This window comes from Paralichthys olivaceus, chromosome 14 (assembly GCF_024713975.1).
Source record: "Paralichthys olivaceus isolate ysfri-2021 chromosome 14, ASM2471397v2, whole genome shotgun sequence".
Classification (NCBI taxonomy): domain Eukaryota; kingdom Metazoa; phylum Chordata; class Actinopteri; order Pleuronectiformes; family Paralichthyidae; genus Paralichthys; species Paralichthys olivaceus.
Window position 1 is genome coordinate 14,874,075 of NC_091106.1, and position 22,587 is coordinate 14,896,661.

Below are 22,587 nucleotides of genomic sequence, written 5' to 3' on the forward strand. Positions count from 1 at the left end.
GCCCTGAGATCTGTGACTGTCAGGCCAGAGGAAACAGAGTTCACATACATCTGCTAATGGTGGGTTGAGACTGTTTATTTTGTGTGTCTGTGAGTGTATGTGACTGACTGACTGATTGATTGCCCAGGAGGTTGTGTGTTCATGTAAATATTTTCCAACACAAAGAGGACTAAACTGGTATCATTACCAGTCACTGTGTGTCTAAGTGAGGGGGACAACTGCAGCAGATTTGCGTGTGACTGCTTTCACGGGTCACTGGATGAGGTGTTGCACAGCAGGGGGCAAACACACACTGATACGTTGACCCAGAGCTGTGATATCTGGAGGAAACTCGAAGACGGGGACTGATTTGAAGCAGAATAAATGTCACATCAAAGCATTTGTCTTCTCAGCCAATAGAGCTGTATAAAGATGGAGAAAAGCATTTAACGTTTACACAAAGCTGTCTGCACATGAGATGGTGCACACTTATCGAGTTCCCGATCAACAAATTCATTAATTTGTCATTTTTCACACAAAGTAGACCGCTGTGTGATCCTTTGCTGCAAAAAAACAACCCCATTTTGCATTACTCATCTCATAATCAAAACCTTGCTGTTGTTTATTTGACTTGGCTTAGCCAGTATGGCGAGTTGCAAAATGCCCCACCACCCTCACCCCCGCCACCCCGACCCCCCACCCCTCAAACTGTTTCCAGACGGTACGTGTGTTCCCTCAGCAGATTGAATGGCATTACACAATTGCATGTAATGTATAATGTATACACCCAGTTTCCAGAGGACTGTTTCAAGTTAAATCACTTCAAAGGGCCTCTGTGGTCACCCAACATAATAATAGACACCGGAGCTAGATGGTGAATACACCATCCATCCCACCATTAGTTATTTCAATGCATAGCATCCCAGTGACATAGATCTAAGGAGCTCAGCTTCAGTATACTGTATACTGTATACTTTTTACACTGCCATTTATCCAGCAGTATGTGATTATTCCTTGAGTGTGCATGTCCGTGGGTGCAGCTGAGGGGCGTGGTGATGGGGGTTCCTTCCTCCACGGTGAGGTCTGCCATATCAGGTTTGCAACCCGCAGACATTATCGGCATGTTTGTCCCTAAAATTACGCAGAGCTATAAAAATAGACAATATGTAAACAAGGATTGACTTTGTTTGCACAATCTGGTCTATTTGCAGGAGCCAGAGACAGCAGACCTCAGCAAGAGGCTGCTGCAGCAGTGGTCCGTCCGAGCTCTCCAGATAGGAGACGCCTGCAGGGGAATCTGTTTCCATCCGTCTGCCTGCACCTCTGATCAGAGGCGTGTCTGATTATTTTGTTGCACAGCAGTTTCCCTTTTAATTTGAACCATGCTTACCAGGATGCTGCAAACAGACTTAATCATCATCATTAATGACTTGTTTGATGTCTGTTGATTGCAAATGCTTATTTGACATTGACATGTACAGTATCATAGCATCATTATTCTTTCCACGAATAATGATTTTGCACTGTCCACCTCTTGGTACTGACTATTTGTCAGAGTGCTTTTCTTGTTCTGTGTTTTAAGCTACTGCCTAAATTTCCTTCTATCTATCTAACTATCTATCTATGCCTATCTCTCTATCTATCTATCTAACTAACTTTCTTTATATCTACCTACATATCTATCTATCTATCTAACTGTCTTACTATCTATCTAACTAACTATCCTATTTATCTATTGATCGAAATATATATGGATTGTTGGTATTTTTGTGATTTTTAAGTATTTATCAATGTGCACTAAGAGTCTTACCTTCTTTGTTAAACTTGAATAAGCTCAGCCAATGTTTTATATAATGTTACAATATTCCTAGAGTATACCTGAGGTTCTTACAAATTAGCATATAATAAAACTTTATATAACGGTACTATTATTATGCCCTGACAACATCCTGTGGAATCTATGGAATCATATCCCTGAAGTAATTCTTTCGCCTAAGAATGTCTATAAATGATCTATATCCCTCTGGTGTTGTATAAAGTATGATGATAGGGTTAATGTTCTGAGTTATAGTGTCAACACCACTGAAGAGGTTCAAACCCTAAAAAGCTGATTTAATAGGACTATTTGAACATATTGTCCATATTAGAGATATCATGGCGGTCATCCTCTAGAATAACTGTACACGCTAAAACACTCGCTTCACTCACTGTCCATTCGGTCAAACTAACTCTTGAGGTAAACTTCAAGCCTGATCCCAGACGTGCGTGTGTTCACCTCGTTCCGCTGCAGCTGAAAGAAGTTGTTCAGATAGTTGGAGTTGAGGGACGAGCTCAGCTCCGCCGCTCCGGGGGTCTTGCTGAAGTTGAGATCCGGGTGGGAAGAGTTGGGCTCGGGTCGGAAGGCGTCGAAGGCGCTGGTCTGGTGGGGGTCTTGCAGGGAGAGGTAGACCCAGTTGAGGAGCTGCGCGGGCTGGTACACGGAGGCACTCGTGTCTATGGCAGACAACAAGCTCATCTTTCAGCTCAGATGGGCCAAACCGGATCTTTTTCCACCGCTGGTTCTTGGGACTGGACTCAGCTGCTTGTTCGCCGCCTTCTTCGCTCCCGCAGCCCCGGCAGATGGCAACAGCTCCTCGGTTCTCGCCTCGAAGGGCCCTGTCCTGTCCTCCTCACGCCGGGAGCCTCGTCCCAGTCAGACGTTTCTCTGCAGTCATTGCGCGAACATGTCAGTATGAAAAGTTTCCCCCATGGTCCTCTGTCCGCCTTTAATGCAGCGGACCAGCTCAGCCTCTTTGGATATGGAATGAGCACGGCTCTACGTCACTGAGCCCGCCGGCCAATCAGCGTGCGGTGCGCATGAATATTAATTCAGAGCCAAATGGTTCAAATCATCTGCTCAGATCCACAACAACTAATATTCCTCCACATCAGCTGCTCAAACAACTATGTCACATCATATCTATCACTTGTAACATTGATCATTGATGGGCTCATAGCGGTTTTCTCTAAAAGTGTTTGATTGGTGAGGGGTGTTATAGATCAGTGTTAGATCAGCCACAGAGGTGTTAACATATCCAGGTCCATCTGTTCAGTGGTTCACATATAGCTGCTTAAACTCAGGTTAATATCACTAACCAACCTCCAGAGTCATATGGTGTTTCTTACCTACTTTCTTAAAACTTGTATCATCGATGGGTTCACATTTCTTTTGTCTTAAAGGGATAGTTCACCCGAAAAGGAGATTTCACTCATTATCTACTCACCACTATTACAATGGAGGGGTGGGTGAAGTGTTGGATGCCGCAAAACACTTATGGAGTTTCATTGGTAAACAGCATTGCAGCCAAATCCAGTTCAATTGAAGTAAATGGCGACACCATCTTCAAATGTAAAAAACAACGGAAAAAGCATGAAATGCCTCCATACTGCTCCTGTGATGTCATACAAGTGTCCGTAAGACGTTTACGTTCGCGCTCAAGCTCTCACCTCTGTGCTACTGCCCAAAGGGCACGCAACGACATCATCGATTCTCTCGATGGCTACACTTGCGAGTATCGCAAGATGAGATCAGAGAATGTCGAGGCCTACAAATACTTGGATGACACCACAGGAGCACTATTGAGGCATTTTGTGTGTTTCTTTCTGTTGTTTTTGTTTTGAATTTTGCTGCAACCCAAAGGGGTTTTGTGGATTCAAACACTTAATAATGAGTGAATTTTCATTTTTTGGGGGAACTATCCCTTAAAGATGTTAATGATGTGTGTGTTGATGCATACGTGTGTGTGGGGGGGGGGGGGGGGGGGGGGGGGTTGTTTTGTTTATTCAGGTACAGAGGTGAGAAGTTGCACTATAGGTGCAGTTGAGGCCCATCTGTTTAGTGGTTCACACGTAGCTACTTGAACTCCAGATTCTAAATGTGTTCATATGCCTGACAAGTTTTTTGTACAAATGTGCAACAAGAAGTAAAAGTTGGACCATTGGTGATTTAAAACAATAGACCAATGATCAATGAAATCAGCCCTCAGGGGGAACTTTATGTCCCAGCCTCCAGCCCAACCTGGAGGCAGCAGGCAGGCCCCTGTAGAATAGAGAAAGCTTTAAAATAGCTCCCTCTTGTGGTAGATGTCACACACGTACAACCATAGAGTACAATACAGCTGTGTCACTGTGAACATGACTCCTGAAGTCTTGGTGGATTCAGTGACGTGACAGTGAAAAATGTGTCTTCCTTGTCCCTGATCGTCATGACATCAGAATCACACATACAAACAAAGGCTATTATAGTTTGTGAAAACAACACTCTTCTTTCTGCTAGTGCTTAAAATCATTCATTCCTATTACAGACCTCATATTTATTATCTTTATTGACACCAACAAATCTTCAAATTGTAATTATTATAATTGTTTAACTCAAATTATGCACTGTGCAATGCACAGTATTATCATTTACTATACTGATAGATAGTCAGTGTCAGAAAAAAAGAAATGTACATAAACAGTGGCAAAAATTATGTTTATAAAATATTGTCTTTACAGACCTAATTTTTATGATGTTTATAGTCACAAAAAGTATTGATTCTAATTAATTAATATTCATTTGACACTAAAATGATGCAGTATTTAACATATCGTACTATAATTTCAGAAATGGTGTCAAAAAGTATTAGTTTATATAACAGACTTTTTATTATTGTTATTGTCAGTACAATATTTTGATTTTAATCATAATTTACTTAACAAACCATATTATTGTATATTATTCTGATATATATATATTTATATAGTAGTGTAAGAAAAAAAAAATATATAGTAGTAGGTGAAGTGTAGGAAATAAAATATTAAAGATTGATAAATTCCTGTTACAGAACTATCTTTATTGTCATTAAAATATTAAATATATTAAAATTCTAATAGCATCATTAATTGACAGTGAAATCATACAATATAATATATAGTATTTCAATATACTATGGTTACCTGATCAAGAATCAGTGCCTTTGTCATATCAGTGAAATCTTGATTCATTTTAAATCAACCAGTCAATTGGATTTTATTCTTATGGCTCTTTTCATACTAACACTTTTGGAAAAAGAGCCTCACAAAGTCAAATCATGGAACAAACAGAAAGAACGTGGACACACCTGACAGATAATAGAGCTATTGTGAAACATGACGTGAGGTCGGTGTGTCACATTTTCCATCATGCCAGTAATGTTCATGTATGATGTGTGTGTGTGTGTTTGTTTATGGCTGTCACTGCTCTCTCTCTCCCTCTCCCTCTCTCTCTCTCTCTCTCTCTCTCTCTCTCTCTCTCCCTCCCCCTCCCTCCCTCCCTCCCTCTCTCTCTCTAGCTGCAGACAAATAGGTGGGTTCCTTAAATGGAAACTCTGAGTCCCACCCACATTAGTTCTACACAGTCCGGACTGCGCCTGGTGAGAGAATCGTCCTCCAGGAAGAGACTGAAAATCCCCACAGTAAGTGTCCAACTTTCAATAACTCGAGCTGGGACAGTGAAGGGGACATTAGCTCAGGGTTGAACTTCTGTTTGAAAGAGTAGAAACTGTTCACACACTCGTTTTTGTGCTGTCACGTCACTCTGCCCTTCTCGATCGAACACCGCTGCACATCCGTCTTTAACCACTTAAGGCCACGACGAGCCCGAAGTTTCAGTCCGCCGCTGTTTATGTGCCTTCTTCATGGTTAGCTAGCTTGCTAATGCCCGAAGGCCCCAAAGGCTAATCGTTGCGGTGTAAACAGTATTAGCTAATAGCAACCCTTAAGGGAGTCATGCTAACCTAATGTTGAAGCGTCTTTTCTTTGGAACATGTAGTGATCAGTGTCTGTAGTAGTGCCACAGCCCCTTCAGCAAATATGGCTGTCCTCAGGTTTGGAGCTGTGCAGTCAGTGTGGATCTTTCAAACTATCTTAGTATTATTTGAAACCTGGATGTGGTGCGTCAATGACACATGATCCAGAAACACGGGAAACCACACATTGCTCTTCTGTCATGTGTTAGAACTCGGTTCAACACATATGGACAAGGAATTAGGTGTGCAATTAAAGGAAGTACTAGTTTCGCACAGTATGCAATCCTGAGCCACTGATGATTGGAAAACTTTTAAGAAACCAGATGATATAAATATTTTCTATATTCTCTGGATGTAAATTCTTCTGTCTCGTATGATTCCAGCTGCCCGGCCTCGTTTGCATATTCAAACGCTGCAGATCCTTCTTTTTTTTTTCTCGCGTTCGTAAAATGCAAATAAAAGACGACTGTTCTGTTAAGATCGCTTGAAGTCACTAACCATGGAACAAGTACGGCTGGACCAAAGACTCTTCATACAAAGCTTGGGCAAAATGAAAGTTTCCTCACCAGCCCACCACATGCAGCTGAAAATGGATTTGATCCAACAGCCCTGAAATGACTGGGTTTGCCTTTCATTAATGACAGTGACTATTGAGAAACTCTGTTAACTACTAACTCACTGGAAAAAACTGAAACCAGAAGAATTTGTTCAATAAGCCTGTCGCTGTTTGAGGTGTGTTTAAAGGAAATTCACTGTCACAGGCCCTGCCCTGCTATGCAGACGAGCTGCTCTAATATAAAGCTAACTATATAATTAAGTCTGAGCTACATTTTATACATAGTATATAAAGGCTCAGTGAATAATTATTAGATGAGCAGGAGAAGGTTTACTGCTGGCTATTTTTAATTCTGTTGTTGCCATGTCAATTCATGGATATGTCTTAAAGTTGCCATTAACAGTGAACAGTTACTTCTTTTATTCCCCTGAGCAACATTTAGTAGAGAAAGTTGTGCATGTTTGTTATGATGGTTGCACAAAATGATCATTGTTTTATTTGCAACTGTTTTTTTTTTTTTTTTTTTTACCAACCCTTTGATTAACTCTTCTGTTTTTTGATTAAAGCAATGAGCTACCCTGGATACCCTCCTCAGGCTGGCGGATACCCTCCTCAGGCTGGCGGATACCCTCCCCAGGCTGGCGGATACCCTCCCCAGGCAGGCGGTTACCCCCCTCAGGCAGGGGGATATCCACCTCAGGCAGGCGGTTACCCACCTCAGGCAGGCGGATACCCTCCCCAAGCAGGAGGCTACCCACCACAGCCGAGTGGCTACCCTCCTCAGCCTGGTGGCTACCCTCCCCAAGCCGGAGGCTATCCACCACAAGCAGGAGGCTACCCACAGGCACCACCACCAGGTGAGCATGCATGTGACACTGGACATTAACAATGTGACACTTTGGGGTGTGTTTTTCACTTTTTTGTTAGAGTTAGATCTTGATGCCAATCTCGTGTCTGTGTTGTAAAGACACTATCAGCTTAGCTTCGCATTAAGACTGGGCACACATGTAAATATCCAAAGTTGCATTAAATGATCTATGACTGGAATACTACAAAATCATATTTCAGAGAAATACATTTCATGTACAAGCAACTCATTATTGTTATTGTATAAAAATGCCCACTTCTTCATACAGCATTAACATCAGGGCAAACATGAGCATTACTTTACGATTTGATAATCGAATATTTATTTAATTCACTGAAACGTCGTTGTCAAATATTGGTGCCTTGTAGGAAGAGTGAGTCAGTTGTGTTTGTAGGCAACACTGATCATGAGACTTAAAGTTAGCAGAGTGGAATTTTTGTCCCCTCAGAAACAAACAAACCTCTGCTGTTGCTCAGAGAAGTGAGTCTCACAGTTCATCCTTCATATAGTACTCCCATTCTCTGTCCAGCACTCTTTTCACCTGCACGTTAACTAGTTAGAAAGTGAGAAAAAGGAAGTTCCCAGGAAGAGGGGTCCTTCAAGACCTCAGTCTAAAATTCAATACTAATTTCTTTCAGGCATTTAGTAGCGTAATATATTTTTGTTATCTTCTCCAGGCAGCTGGGGTGGCGGCCCTACCGGTGGTTATCCCTCCATTGGTCTTGACAGCTTATCCAACCCTGGATACAATGCTGGCATGGTAAGTTTATCGGAAAAAAATACCTTCACCTGCACCCAGAAAATTCTTAATGTATGTTTAATGCAACATGATCAGATTATTGCACTGAATATTCCAGTTAGAATTAATTCTCTGCCATTAATGGAATATGGCATCCTCTGACTATATGGTAAGACCTTTCCAAAGTTCAAGTCCTAAACTTTTTAGCATTGCCATTTTCTTCGTCAGCTTCTCTTTCAAATTCTCTGCATGAGAAAACAGTCATATACTTTCCTCATATCCTCACATACATTCTTATCCATGCTTCTAAAACCTATTAGTGTGATGCAACCTTTTAGTTTAACCCCTTTTACTTCTCTGATCAATGTTTGTCTATTCTGTATTCTTATTTTTGCATGTCGACATTTCTATTCTGTAATACAGCCTAGCCACACTTTTTTGGATACATTTTGTAAATGGTTCAAAACCTCAGAAACATTAACTTCACGTTTTCTGCTGAAGTTGGATCCAGAATCTGTGTGACAATTAAAAAAATATGTTGAACATTAATGCAGATATGGTCTCTTAAAATCAAATTAATTCAAACATTTAGTAAAAGTAACAAAGCAAAACAAATATTTTCCCAAAAAGGTGTGACCAGCTATGTTTGCTTTGCCTATAATAGTTTCCTAGGATCTTTGCACATATTGGACTTGTCCAATCTTTCCATATCACAGGCCAACCAGATCTCTTCAGGCATGGGGGGTTTCACTCCAAACCCTTCCATGTTCGCCCAAGCCCCTGGGGGGTACCCACCTCTCCCTCAGTCTGGTGGGTATGGTGCCTCCTTCCCTAACCAACAGTCATGTGGCCTGTACCCACAGCCAGGAGGGACCATGCCTCAACACCAAGCCCCAGGGATGAGCTACCCAGGTCAGCCTGGACAGCCCATGCCAGGGTACCCTCGTGCCCCATCACCTAATCCTTCCATGCCCGGTTTTGGAGGAGCACCAGCACCTATGCCAGGGTACACACAGGGCCCATCACCAAATCCATCCATGCCAGCCTATGGAGGAGGAGCCATGCCAATAGCTCCACCTATCAATGTAAGAGACACTGACACCATACATCTCTGTTTTTAATGTGTTGCACACACTCACTTTTAAGTGTTTACCATGTTAAACAGAATGAACTGTTTATTGGAATAACACAGTGACATTATGGAAATGGCTCTCTTTTTATGTCAGAGGGGATTCAGGGGAACAATCAAGGACTATCCTGGAGCTGACCCACTTAAGGATGTGGAAGTCCTGAGAAAGGCCATGAAGGGCTTTGGTGAGTGCTGTGGGCAGACTTAAATCATGGTTTCCTACTTGTTATTTTATTTCTTGTAGCTATTTCTGAGCTGCATTGTGTGACAGAATTTGATATTATTATTAATAATAAGAAATCTAACAACTGTTATCAGACAAAGATGCTTTAGCCTTAATTTTGAGGTTAGGCTATATTTTTTCGATTAAGAAGAGATTTGTCTAATGCCATGTCTTAGTATGAATGAAATAGGTACTTTCTTTAATCTGCATTTGATTTGAACGATTTGAACGGCTTGTCTCTGCAGGAACCGATGAGCAAGCCATAATCGACTTACTGGGGAGTCGCTCCAACAAGCAGCGTGTGCCTTTGCTGCGGTCCTACAAAACTTCCTATGGGAAGGTAACAGTCCTTTTCATGCACATTGTAACTTTCTATACTTTACATGCTAGTGTGGTAACATAAGGAGTGCATCCAATTTTAGAAAATTGTATACAGAACAAACACCGTTTACTAATATAGACTCATACATGGCTCAGTATACACCACCTAGCTGTGGTTAACAGTGACGAGCAGACAACAGGTGCTGTCAGTCGAATGGAGAAGGGATTGAATTTCCTCAGAGCTCATTAAAGTTATGCCACAGAATTTCTTTCCGTGTGTGTTTCACAGCAGCAGTTAATGATGGTTTGTAGTTATTGCAAGCATCTTTCTATTTTTAGGATCTAATTAAGGACCTGCATTCTGAACTATCTGGAGATTTCAGGAAGCTGGTCATGGCTATGTTGAAGAGCCCAGCTGAGTTTGATGCCTACGAGCTCAACAGTGCCATCAAGGTAAAAACACAGAAAAAAACATGATTTAGAATTCTGTGGATTTCACTGAACATTCACTTTGCATTAGTTTTGACTTGGCTAGGTTGTCTGGTGATTGTTGCTCTGTTTTCCTAACAGGGAGCTGGAACCGATGAAGCGTGTCTTATTGAGATTCTGTCTTCTCGCTCCAACGCTGAAATCAAGGAGATAAACCGCATTTACAAACAAGGTGAGGGGCCTCAGGGTGGTTAATGCAGTGCTTTCCTCCACTGCTGTGTTCTCCTTTATCACACTGTATCACACCACTGTGTTGAACATCTTTTATGTCTCTGGTGGATAAGCTCTGTATATCTAGATTTGGGTATTACCATGATTTTAAAAATGCTAACTTTATGGTGATAAATTTGTCAAATAGAATCAGATATCAAGTCCTGGCACTTTTAGTCAAAATGAAGGCAATGATATCAAGGACAACTACAAATGCATAAAGGTATTATATGATATTAAATGAATCCTTAAATTCCTTGAGGCATTATTTGCCGTTTTATTTTTTATGCTTCCCTTGCCAGGAAATCAGATCCTGGTCATTTCCTGAATATCTGACTTTGTTTCTAAAATGGCTTCTCGATCATTTTCAGAATTCAAGAAGACTCTGGAGGATGCCATCAGCGGAGATACTTCAGGCCACTTCCGCAGGCTCCTGATCTCTCTCGCCCAGGTACAGATATATAAATAATTTCCTGTATACCTGATACCTCTTAGCAACTATTTTCAGATTTAATCAGGAAGGTTTTTCTCTGTACATTAAAGGGCAATCGTGATGAACGGCCTAATGTTGACATCTCTCTGGCTAAACAGGATGCTCAGGTAAAGTCAGTTTCATGAGCATCAATATTAAATCTTTTAATTTTTTATTTTCAACATTGCAAAGAAATACAAATTCTTCCAAACAGGCCCTGTATGCTGCTGGAGAAAACAAGCTGGGAACAGATGAGTCCAAATTCAATGCTATTTTGTGTGCCAGGAGCAAACCACATCTCAGAACAGGTATTCACAGGCTTCATCTAATCTAGTTCAACAATTGAGACGTGCAGTATTTAAGAATAATCAAGAATTGGGCCATAATGCAAGTTCGGTCCTTTGCTGTATATAATCCTGATGGACTGTGTATGTGTGTGTGTGTAGTGTTTCTCGAGTACCAGCAGATGTGTGGAAGAGATATCCAGAAGAGTATCGGCAGGGAGATGTCTGGAGACCTTGAGAGTGGCATGCTGGCAGTTGGTAAGAATACACACACAATACACACCTCTTCAAGTCTGGTCTTGAGCTACATTGACACTAATATGTTTTTATATTTTCAAGCCCTTAAAATAAGATTTTTGGAAACTGAGCTGGCTCTCGTTTTAGTATAATAATTGCATTTTAAAACACACAGCCTTAAACAAAGGCTTCCTGTTCACACAGGCACGTGCATGCCCAGTTCACGTGAATGGACATCTACAAATAAACATTTTACATTCTCATTATATAACAAGCTGCACTGCTGCTATTGCTTAGTACACAAGTAAACGTGACTGTATTGCTGTGTTGGGTTACCGATCCTGTTAAAGGTGTAATCCTCTTTGTGTTTTCTTTTTTGGCCAACATATCTCAGGTTTATGGTACAGTAACATGTGTTTGTTTGAAATTTTCCATAGTTTTTTCATCACCTAGTCTATATGTCTTATTTTTGAGGTGGTGTGCACTGCAGTGTTGTATGTGGTCTATTGGTTTTTTTGATGTGGTTTCATTTTACTCTCATAGACCATTCTTTGGTTTCTGATTTCACATTCGCTTTCTCATGCATGTTAACATTTTTCCAAATTATAACTCACTTTCAAGCTGCAGTAATCGATATTTGACCACTAAACAAGATGACGAAAACCATTACTATATCGAACCAAACAAAGCCGACATCATGCTGCCCCAGTGTAAACTTTTTGGATGGCATGGCAGAGTTCTGCAAGATACATGTGACAAAACAGTGTTGGCATCTGTCCAGCATTGTCGGCTCTCTCCTCTCCCTCTTTCACAGGTGCTCACCTGATTAAAAGGGCGATAGCAACATTATTACCTCACAGGGTTCATATTTCTTGCTTCTGATGAATGCAAGTGCATTATTTACTCCTTTTAGCTCTGTTTCGGTCAATGCCATCAGAAAACCTAGACACCTCTGGCTCTTTGGTGAGATGCTATAGTAACGGTGCTTTAATAATAATAATGCTCGATGGGTTCTTCACTCTGAATGACCTTCGACAGAGTCCTTCTTGCTTTTCTAAATACACAAATGTTGGTTACTGCAGCTTTAAGTTTGCTTGTTGACAACCTCTGTTACATTATTTTGATTTTTGTGCAGCTTGATTTTAGTTAAGTCACATTTTAGATTGCACATATACGTAGATTATTGCTGTCTTCATTATCCTCACAATGTCGTGTAATATATTGCAGATTTCTTCTTGCAGCCAAGAGTAACCTAATGCTCTGAATTTGATTTATTTAAAGAGACAACGTATGAATGAAAGATAACACAGTACATGTGTTGGCAATAATTATGTTCTCTTCTCTACTCTTTCAGTGAAGTGCATTAAGAACACACCTGGCTACTTTGCTGAGAGGCTCTACAAGGCCATGAAGGTGATGCTCTCCCTCTTGTTTGGATTGCAGTTTTCTGTATAATAAGTTCAAAATAGTATTCGAGTTTATATCACACACTCATTGTGTGTCTGTATATTTACATGTGTTCAGGGAGCTGGGACCAAAGACACAACCCTGATCCGGATCATGGTGTCCCGTTCTGAGGTTGACATGCTGGATATCCGCCAGGAGTATGTTAAAAACTACGGCAAATCGCTGTACACACACATCTCTGTAAGTAACTCCATGCCATACTGTATTCATGCAAAGGAAATAACCTTACATTTGTGTAAATTATTTAAAACTAACAAGTAGACATAACAGAAAGACAAATATGTGAATTAATCGCTGATTAATTTTATTGACAGGGAGACACATCAGGAGACTACAAGAAACTCCTCCTGAAGCTGTGTGGGGGCAGTGACTGAACTGGAAACAATGTCTACTCCAGTTTTCATTATATATCAGTTTTATATCTCCTCTATGCGCACTATACACAAACTACAAACTTGCATGCCAAGCCTATCAATGCAATGTTTACCTAGTTGTAAGAACCTCATATATTGCTTCATTTGTTTTCTATATACAGTATGCAATCAAATGTTCTATATTTTTTCATTTGTGAAATCTTTGATTATTTGAGTTAGATACACACGGCCATACAATAGATTTGTTAGAGATGACATATTGATTTTTAAAAGCTATATATTTATAACATTTTATTTCTTATGTGCCATTATTATCAGATATGTAGTGATATCTGCAATGTTTATCAGCTTTTTTTCTAATGTTCAGCAAAGCTGTAGCTCAGTCCATAAGGATTTGGCTTGGGAACCGGAGGGTGGCCAGTTCAAGTCCAGCATGGACCATAAGCATGGAAGGTGGACTGGTAGCTGGAGAGGTGCCAGTTCACCTCCTGGGCACTGCTGAGGTGCCCTTGAGCAAGGCACCGTACCCCCCAATTGCTCATAGGGCGCTTTTCCTGGGGCTGCCCATCACTCTACCATCTCTCTCCAAAATGTGCATGTCTTTGTGCCCTCTGTGTGTGTGTGTGTGGGATTGTGGGTTAATGCATGTATAAAATGAAAACATGAGTGTAAAAAGAATTTCCCCTTGTGGGATCAATAAAAGGAAGTTAAAATTTAAAGTATGACCCAGAATACATAGGAGCTGAGCGCCAAATTTAATGTTTGCAACTGTATTGTCTTTTCCATATCTTGTCTTCAGTTTACAGTGTTTTGTTAATCATAGTGTTTGGGGACATTCTTTATCTAGTGTGTCATATATGTTTCATTGTTGCATATGAAGTCATAGCATCAGATTTCATAAATTGTTGAGTCTCAAAAAATAAACATTGAGAACATACAGTGGCAACATTTGTGGTTTGTCACACAAACTGTATACTGTAGAGCACATATCGTCATCAAGGCCCAACATTTCCCTTATCAAACCACATTTCAATTCACTAGATTAAGATTTTTATCTGGATCTGTAATAGAATTGCACTGACTGATAAATATCAGTCCCTTGAACATGCTGGATTTTTTTCAAATCAAGATCCATGAATTATTCTTTGAGAAATCAACTAAATTGTTGAATCTCGCAATGTTAAAGACATATCGCCCCTTGATCTGGATCTAAACCAAATTTTAATGAGTTCTTCCCTGACCCATACCTTGTGGTGCTTCCACCAGGTTTCATGACAATCCATCCAGGTGCTAACACACCAACAAATAAAGAAACAGATGAAAACATAACCTCCTTGTTCGAAGTAATTATTACAAAGAACTAAATGAAAATCCCTGTGATCAGTGCTCGGCTTCACAATCCAACACGTTTCTATTGCATCTGTAGTAGAATCAGCTTGCCACTAGAATGCAGTGAAGTCCTTGTGTCGAACCAAAGAGCGACACCAGGAGTGTGAATTTCAACAAGCGGTTCATAAGTTCACGAGAATTATTATGATCGCATCAATCATCATGGTCACAGTTCATATTAAACTTGGCCACACGATTCTGCACTGAATATGTTGAAGTGTCCCATTTAGAACCAAAACCAACTGGTGGTTCTTCAATCTGCAGCCGTTTACTCACTCAATACAAATACACCATCCCTCTTTGCTCTCGGTGTGTGAGGCCAGTACGTGTGGCTGCACATGACGCTCTTCATGCCTAATTAAGTTCTGTTTGCTGCTGAACACTCACTGGTGAGATGTGGCTCTGGACTCGGCTGACTACAGTGTGTGTGTGTGTGTAGGAGAGAAAGTTAACTGCACTACGATCAATAACTCTGTGAAGTGAGGCGAGGGGGGTGGGGGGGTGGAATTGATGGCATCCATAAAGCTGCCTTGGACACATTAAACAAATCTAGCATGTCTGCAGTGCTATCAGGGGCCTGGGGGACGCTCAGGGAACACAGCCATGCTGGAGGAATCAGTTTTGATCACGTCGTGTTAGAATTGACTAGAAATGGCAGAGAAAGCTCGGGGGCCCTCAGATCGATGTTTAGATTACAACAACTAGAATCTTAATGAAGATTAGGTGCGATTAGATGGGTTTTGAGGAGATCATTTAGACATCATTAGGTTGATTTCACAAGGAAATTTTAAAGTATTTCAGTAGGCATCTGCCAGCATCGTAGTTTTGATATCATCAGCAGCAGCAGCAGGCGTCCAGCAACTGAAGGCTGTGTAATCCACTGTTAATTAAAAACCATGAATTACCTTAATGTCTATTATAAGTGATCTAATCATTCGGGAATGATCTCACTGCACCTTGGGGTGTCGAGATATTGTGATTATGATATTTACTTTAAAACATCTAGACACCAACAAAGGTTTTTCCTTCTAACATGTTGCTGCCTCCTTTAGCTCAGATGTAAATGGTTTACATTTATATAGCACCTTTCTTGTCTTTATAGTCCAGTCTTACAGTGCAGTACTCTGTATTTTGCCCAAGGACACTTAATTGAATTAAACCACCAAACTTCTTTTTAGTGGACAACCCGCTCTACTTTCTGAGACACAGCTACCCGATGTGTCCATTCAACACCATTTACCCTTGTGCATTCTCACAGGGATGAAGATAGATAAACTGTTGCTGAGAATAAATTATGCATAGTTGCAGTAAATAAAAGCATGTTAAAAGTGAGTGGATAATAAAGCAAGTGTTTTTCCACCCTTAGCACAGACAGGATTTCCATTACCTTGCTCTATTTTCAGTCATTCAATAAAAAATGCACAAAATTCTCACTTTGAGACTATTTGCCCACAATAAAAGATGGATAGGCTTGTTGACAGTCTCTTCAATAAAAGATAAAGCTATTATCAACCCTGATCCAGGCTGTCTGCAAAACAAATCTGTTTAATGATAATTATATATATAATTATCACCACACAGCTAAAAACACAACCCCTGTTGTCTAAATAATAAATCAATTCATACCCCCAAGACAAAAAAGCATCAGGTTGTCTCCTCTGTTCAAGTGCATGTCCTCAGAAGCAGAGTTCAGACACGGCCGTCCAGTCTGTCAGCAGTGGGGACCCTCTTCCCTTTGATATGAATGAATTCTAATTAATATTTCATCTAAAGGAGATAGCACATGGTTGCACAAGCTATGGAGCCAGCATGGCAGAGAGACATGAAAAAAGAGGGGAGGAAAAGAGAGGGAGTTGTAGATGTCACAATGAGATTCAGTGCATGCATGAATAAGGTCACGGTTTGAGAGGTATGCCTGCAGACGCTTGCCTCTGTACCAACAATCTTTATTCGGCTGTAGACCGGCAGCCGAGTGCATTCATCATCGTCATAGCGTATTCCACAAATCCTACTTAAATACACATTTCATTTGAAATACACATTTTTTTTCTTCCATTTGTCCCTTCCCTCTTATATCTTATGTGGTGGAAATGTATCTTGAGAAGTGAAATAAAGAGTTTCTCAGACCGGAGTTGTCTTTAGGTCATTTAATAGAAAGCTCTGCACAGGGTTTCACACTCAGCATGAATGCTCAGAGTGAAACAACTCTGAATAGGGAAAGAAGAAGGTTTTATACAGTCAGGTAAACAGGAAACATAAGAGACAACTGTTTCTGATTAATAGCATTAAAAACTGATCCCACCTGTAGTCTAGTTGAAACAGGAAGATGTCTACTCTTACTTCTGCATGAAAGAAGAAGTTTGCTACTGTCCAGATCAGGGTCAACAAGAGGATCATCATCAAGAAAGGACATGAACTCTGAGGTTACATCTGCCAAGTGCATATCAACAGTCATGGCATTGGATAGTTAAGGGTAAAAATGTAAAAGGTGTCTCTCTAGTTTCGAATTGTCCGTCTGCACATACGCCAGACAGCTCCTCTTATGCGAGCACAGTTGTGTTTCTATATGAGTTATTGTTGAACACAGCACACGAGCATTGATCAGACATAGGAAAGAGTTCAAGTAAAGTTCATATGCAAGTTTTCCATTACACTTATCCAACACAAAGATAAAATGCATTCTGAAATTGGTTGCAGTGTTGGAGCTTAGATATAGAAATGTGGTGCAAATAAGCCTGTGGCTACAACAGCAGTATTATGCAGGCCCTGAATAAAATACTCATATTTTTATTATCACTGCGTTTGCAATTTTTGGCCGAGTGATATAACCAATGTAGTAAGTGAAGATGGTGATTGATTAGGTTCTGCTGATGTTATGTGTCTGCGTTTTAATTAAAAAACTTTATGATGAGGTATTTCATAATATCTGTTATGTGCTTTGGTCTGTTTGCTGTGTTTCAGTCTGTCCCTGCTTGTATTTACACATACAAAACTAATTTCTCCCAGAGGACTTGTATCACCTCTCTGGTTAAAAAAAGTATAAAAAAAATAAATGAAAAAATTAAAGGTATATCACTTTCACAATTTTTGGCTGACAGTATTTTTACGACATTAATACATTTCCTCAAATCGCCATGATGATATGAAAAGTTGCATAGCAGTGATGGAATTTACACTGGGAAACACCAGTGGTGCAAAAAGTATTCAGACCCTACAGTAGCTATACTGTTATTTACAAAAAGCAAGTACATTAGCTTTTACGAAGCTAATATACATATAATATTGTGATTTTACTGTGATTTTATTATTTTCCTTTCACCTTTTATTGTACTTGTTCACTTATTTTGATTGTCATTTTACTACTTTTACGTGTTCAAGTTTATTATTCATATCATATAACATGATTCTTGCTGTTCTGGGTTTGTACCCTCATGGTTAAATGCACTTACTGGAAGTCGCTTTTGATAATTAGCTAAATAGTAAGTCAGCTAAATTACATTGAACAATTATAGGATAGAAATAAATATTATAGGATGGAAAGAATAATCATGAATATTTGGTTTATTGTAAAGTGATTTTCAAAGATAAAAATAAATTATAATCAGAAATCCAACAAATTTTGGAATATGACGGCATCAACAGCACTATCCATTGTCTACATGGATAAATTGATGTACGAGTATAATATTGTTATAAATGAATCTGTTGGTTGGGATTGAGCAAGCGTTATTAAATCTTTATTGTTATTATTAGTATTACATCTTATCATTATATACTCATCATGTTGTGCATGGAAAATCTATATTTGTAAAGTGACCTCTGCAGTAACAGGAAGTGCATCGTGTATTCTCTCTCCTCCTCTCTGAACCTCAGGTGTTTGTTTACCCATCTTCACCTCTACATTTCTCCACTGTTTCATGCAGATTCTCTCCATTCTCAGTTTTTTCTTTTTTTTTTTTTTACGTCAGGGATTTTCGACGTACTACATGTGTACGCCCATTGAAGAAAGGGGTGTATCCTGTGCGAGGACCGCGCCCCTTTTCTCCTTATACGGTCACGGAGCGGAGCGTTGATTGACAGCGGGCAGCAGCTGCTGAATCGCTCAGACATGGCGGAGGAGCCAGTGTGAGTGAGGACCAGCGGCGGAGTTACGTGAGTTTTCCCCGCACCAGAGGCGACGCAGGGCGGATTGAATGACACCGGAGGGGAGCGAAATGTGTCCGGTGGAGGCGCGCGGCGAGGGGAAGCGAAAACCGACCTGAACCGCCGCACACGAGTAAGATGGGAACATGTATCGCTGTTTAGTGCAGTCAACAGCCCTGGGCAACAAATATGGCTCCTTGTGCCTTTTTCAATATGCTACAGAAATTGATCTCCCGTGCAGCCTGACGCCGCGGCGGCTCCGGCGAACTTCTGCCAGCCGCGATAAGTTGACTTCAGAAATCGCTCGGTACTTTTGATCGGCGAGGATATCGCATCCACTCGGTCCGTCCGGGGTTAGCTGGGGGTGGGTGGGTGGGGAGGGGAGCTACGGAACTATAGCGGGGCAGCAATGGAGCCAAAGCACAAAGAGTTGCTCGACCAGTGCCACCAGAACTTGCTGGAGTCCATCACCGACGCGGACCGACTGATCGAGCTGCTCATCGTGTCCGGCACCTTGAGCCAACTCGACAGGTTCGAGCTGGAGCAGAACTGCTCGTCCAGCGCCGAGAAAGTGGACCACCTCCTGAAGATGCTGGTGAACAAGGAGAGCGACCATTTCCTCGACCTGTGTGTGGCCCTGGAGAAGGCATACCCTGACCTGTACGCTGCCCTGTTCGGCAGCAACGGCGGCGGACCCGTGGACCACTCCACCGGTAAGAGCCGAGACATAACACAACCCCAACCCCCAAGATCAGGCTTTCACTTGAACCCAGAAACACCAGTGGATCAGCTGCAGCGTGTAGCCTCAGTGCAATCTGGGTGGTCTGGTGCAAGAAGACCGTGTGTGAATGGATGCACAACAGCATGCACGGAGCACCGATTTCTTTTTATTATGATCTATAAACACAGTTGCAACCAGAACTCAGTGAGTGCAACACTATGGGCCCGGTTTCATGTGCAGTACATGGTGCACCAGTCTGCATGTTCTCAGTGGCCTGCAGATCTCATGCACAGCTTGTGATTAATTCAGCCAAGGACTATTCTGTCATTACTCTGCACTGAAAGACCCTCCCAGTCACTGCAACACACATCCACGTTTGTGATAGTTATGGGTTTTAGAGAAAAAACACAAGATATATCCATTCATCTCCAACATTAACTCCAATTTGTTGTCAGTGCCATGATATGGTTAAGGTACATTAGGTAGCCTGACTTGTTTCCATGACAACGGGTGTACCACTGACATATGGGTCCACATCGACCTGTACATGGGTGTGTGTGCGTGCAGCCTGCTCATGCATGCTCACGTGAAACATGTTGTGTGGATCAGATCGCCTTCCCCATTTGCAGAGAGAGAGAACCACATTGATTTCCCAACAGATGCAGATTTAATCACAGTTTATTCATTTTACACATTTTTGCTTGGTGCTTTCTCTCCTCGCAGCAACTGCCCCCACTTCAGTTGGTTTTGGGGTTGTGTTGTTGCACAGAGACAAAAGGCAACCAAGTGTAAAAGCCTTGTCTAGTTTTGCTTGTTTTGCTTCGTCTGAGTGACTGAAGCCAGTGGCTTACTCACAACCAGCGTCATGCCCCGAGGGCCTGAATGCAGGATGAGCCTTGAGAGATCCTCTCATCGTGGGGAGGAGATGCAGAGTAATGGTTTTCCTCGGCTTATTCCATGTGTAAAACCATCTCCAATGTCACTTTGACATAGCTGAAGCTTTTCTCCCAAAACAAGTGTCTAAATACACAATGTGCTCCATAATTTACAGCTGCCAAGTTGTAGCTTGTCTCTGTCTACGAGTAGCAAGCAGACCTTAGCAGCCAATGTTCAAAGGTGGTGTCTCACTCCTCTGCTGACGGGATCATTAATACCCCCTTAGGCTTATTACTTCCTTGTATTGAGTGTTCTTGTTGCACTATTAACAGTCTCAGAGTTGCAGCAAAACTGGACTCCTGTGTTGGTCCTCTTTCCCTCACACACCTCCACAGACCGTACACAGCACTGGGCCTCGGCGTTGACCTGCACTGTGCCAGAGAGAGCGAGTATACCCACAGTGAGTCTGGCTAGTCAGCCTGTGGTTATTCAACAGAGGATTAGGCCCCTGCTCTCCTCTCCTCTCTCTGGTGTAAACTCTCTCTGTGAGACACGCTTTATCATGCCTCCACACTCCTCTGTATTAGCCGCCACGCTCTTGGCTCCCTCTGTTTCGACTTAACGTGTTGCGGGTTGTTTTTTTTCCCCCCACATGTGCCTTTATTATCTTAAGCGTAGTGATTTGTCTGATGTGAATACAGTGTTTTAACCACACCTGTGAGAGAGAGCGAAGACAAGCTGCTTACAGAGTACCTCTAAGGCAAAGAGGCTGGTAGAAAAGAGCACGCAGGGATGAAATCTTCAGAGCCCTCTATGGTGTGTTTCTGTGAATGACGCAGGGTGTGTGAAAAGCGTGAATATGTGTGTGCGTGTGTGTGATGAGTCTCACTGATGGCAACCTGCTCTCGACTCGTCCCCCTCTCATGCTGCCTGCCTGCTCTTGTTCTCAGATTTGCCTCCTTTGCCAGCTGAGCCTTCATACACGCACACATATGAAATCAACCAAACCCCAAATAAACATCCTCACATCAAAGGAGAAAAAAGACCACGGACAAATGCTCCGTTGTTTAAGCTTGGGCTCAGTAAATTATTATTATTATTTTGCTGGCAAACTCCTGCACATTTGCTGTAAAAGAAACACGCAAATTATTCATTATTTAGCTGGTTTTGTTCACCCATGTGCCAGGGCGACTTTGGCTTCTTACAAAATCTGTGATTAAATTGCAGAGCAGAAGATTCTCTCAAATACAGAGTATGTGAAGTTTCATAGTATTAATGCTGCAGAGCAAACTGTCAAACGCAACTGAAGTCATTTCATAAATCCAAGTGGCTACAATCAAGCTGATTTCATGCCTCAGATTGTTTCCACTCCTTGAGCTGCATCTTCCACCTGAAGGTACAGAGTGGTAGACACCTGCACATCCCCCCACTCTTTTCAACTCAAGGGTCTGTGACAGTGATTTAAATGCGCTCTGAGAGGAGGACAACACAATTCTCACTGACAGGCTGCAGCGTCCACTGTCCTCCTCCTTCTGTTTGCCTTAGTTTCTCCTCGTTTTGGTTTGTCATTCCCAATCTTTATTGTCCTTTTACCCCCCCCCTCCTTCCATTTTTAAAAAAACTTTTCTTTCTCTTTTCCTAGATTTATTATAATCTTCTCCCCCCTGCATTGAGTGGTTTTGTTTTTCCGCACACTTAAAGGGAGGTACTCGCCAGACAGACAGAAGAGGGTGATAAAAAGAGGGTGCAAGAGAGAGGTAGACAACAAGCCTTTTGTTGAGAAGTTGAGCAGGCGCCCAAAGTGCCCAGTCAGCAGCTTGCTCTGTGTACAGCAGCCCAGGACATAGGCCAGTGTGTGTGTTGTTGAAAGGGTGGGGGGGGTGCCCTTCTCTTTGTCAACCAGTTTCTGTCCCACTCTATAAACCACAGCGGACAGACAGAATGAGTTATGACCCCAACGCTCTTGTCACGACCGCTGCTCTTGAATATCTCCTGTGAGCTGCACCTTTCTTCCTGTGCCGCTCTCCGTCACTCAGCGATGCTCACTGTCACCCCAGTCTCTGTCACGTCACCACTTTTTTTTTTCTTTGTACCACAGTCCAACTTGATTCCCTTCCTGCTCTGTAGAGGAAGCCATCGATTTGTCTGCTGTTAGCCGATGTTTCTGCTTAGGTGTGAGTGATGACGTTTGAGTAGATCACATATTATGAGATGTCGGTGCAAGTTTTATTACATTGCGGTGTCTCGGTACGATCAGCGATGCAGGCTTCAATCGAGACAGGTCAAGCTGTCTCTGTGCTGCT

General features: G+C 41.7%; 4 protein-coding genes across 13 annotated transcripts in view; 3 read left to right on the plus strand and 1 right to left on the minus strand.

Annotated features, from left to right (window-relative positions):
* The window catches only part of zcchc24 (zinc finger, CCHC domain containing 24), a 33,943-nt gene extending 31,028 nt beyond the window's left edge, over positions 1-2,915 (minus strand). Inside the window, exon 1 of the mRNA XM_020092662.2 lies at positions 2,255-2,915. Coding sequence (XP_019948221.1) covers positions 2,255-2,494 — 240 coding nt within the window. The 5' untranslated portion in view covers positions 2,495-2,915. The remainder of the gene's footprint in view (positions 1-2,254) is intronic.
* Positions 1-5,453, plus strand: part of ppifa (peptidylprolyl isomerase Fa) — a 40,304-nt gene extending 34,851 nt beyond the window's left edge. Inside the window, exon 8 of one of the 3 annotated variants that reach the window (XR_011245997.1) lies at positions 5,331-5,453. Coding sequence is in view for 2 of the 3 variants with exons in the window: in XM_069538175.1 (XP_069394276.1) it covers positions 1,191-1,306 (116 nt within the window). In the remaining variant the exon portion in view is untranslated. Of the gene's footprint in view, positions 1-1,190; positions 1,393-5,330 lie in introns of those variants that run through there. The other 2 variants (XM_069538172.1, XM_069538175.1) reach the window with 2 other exon arrangements.
* On the plus strand, positions 5,331-14,092 carry anxa11a (annexin A11a). 2 transcript variants are annotated; one of them, XM_020092644.2, is made up of 15 exons: positions 5,331-5,453; positions 6,909-7,199; positions 7,888-7,970; positions 8,666-9,034; positions 9,176-9,263; positions 9,547-9,641; positions 9,962-10,075; positions 10,193-10,283; positions 10,693-10,772; positions 10,865-10,921; positions 11,008-11,101; positions 11,240-11,335; positions 12,669-12,727; positions 12,839-12,961; positions 13,096-14,092. In XM_020092644.2, exons 2-15 carry the CDS (start codon positions 6,911-6,913, stop codon positions 13,153-13,155), a joined length of 1,698 nt encoding a protein of 565 aa, XP_019948203.1. In that variant the 5' UTR covers positions 5,331-5,453; positions 6,909-6,910; the 3' UTR covers positions 13,156-14,092. The 2 variants fall into 2 exon arrangements, with proteins under 2 accessions (XP_019948203.1, XP_019948211.1); XM_020092652.2 differs by having other exon boundaries at positions 8,813-9,034.
* Positions 14,093-18,624: 4,532 nt separating this feature from the next.
* dlg5a (discs, large homolog 5a (Drosophila)) overlaps positions 18,625-22,587 on the plus strand; it is a 35,100-nt gene continuing 31,137 nt past the window's right edge. For 5 of the 7 annotated variants that reach the window (XM_069538021.1, XM_069538025.1, XM_069538023.1 and 2 more), the window contains exon 1: positions 18,625-19,400. In XM_069538021.1, coding sequence (XP_069394122.1) covers positions 19,097-19,400 — 304 coding nt within the window. In that variant the 5' untranslated portion in view covers positions 18,625-19,096. The remainder of the gene's footprint in view (positions 19,401-22,587) is intronic. The other 2 variants (XM_069538027.1, XM_069538026.1) reach the window with 1 other exon arrangement.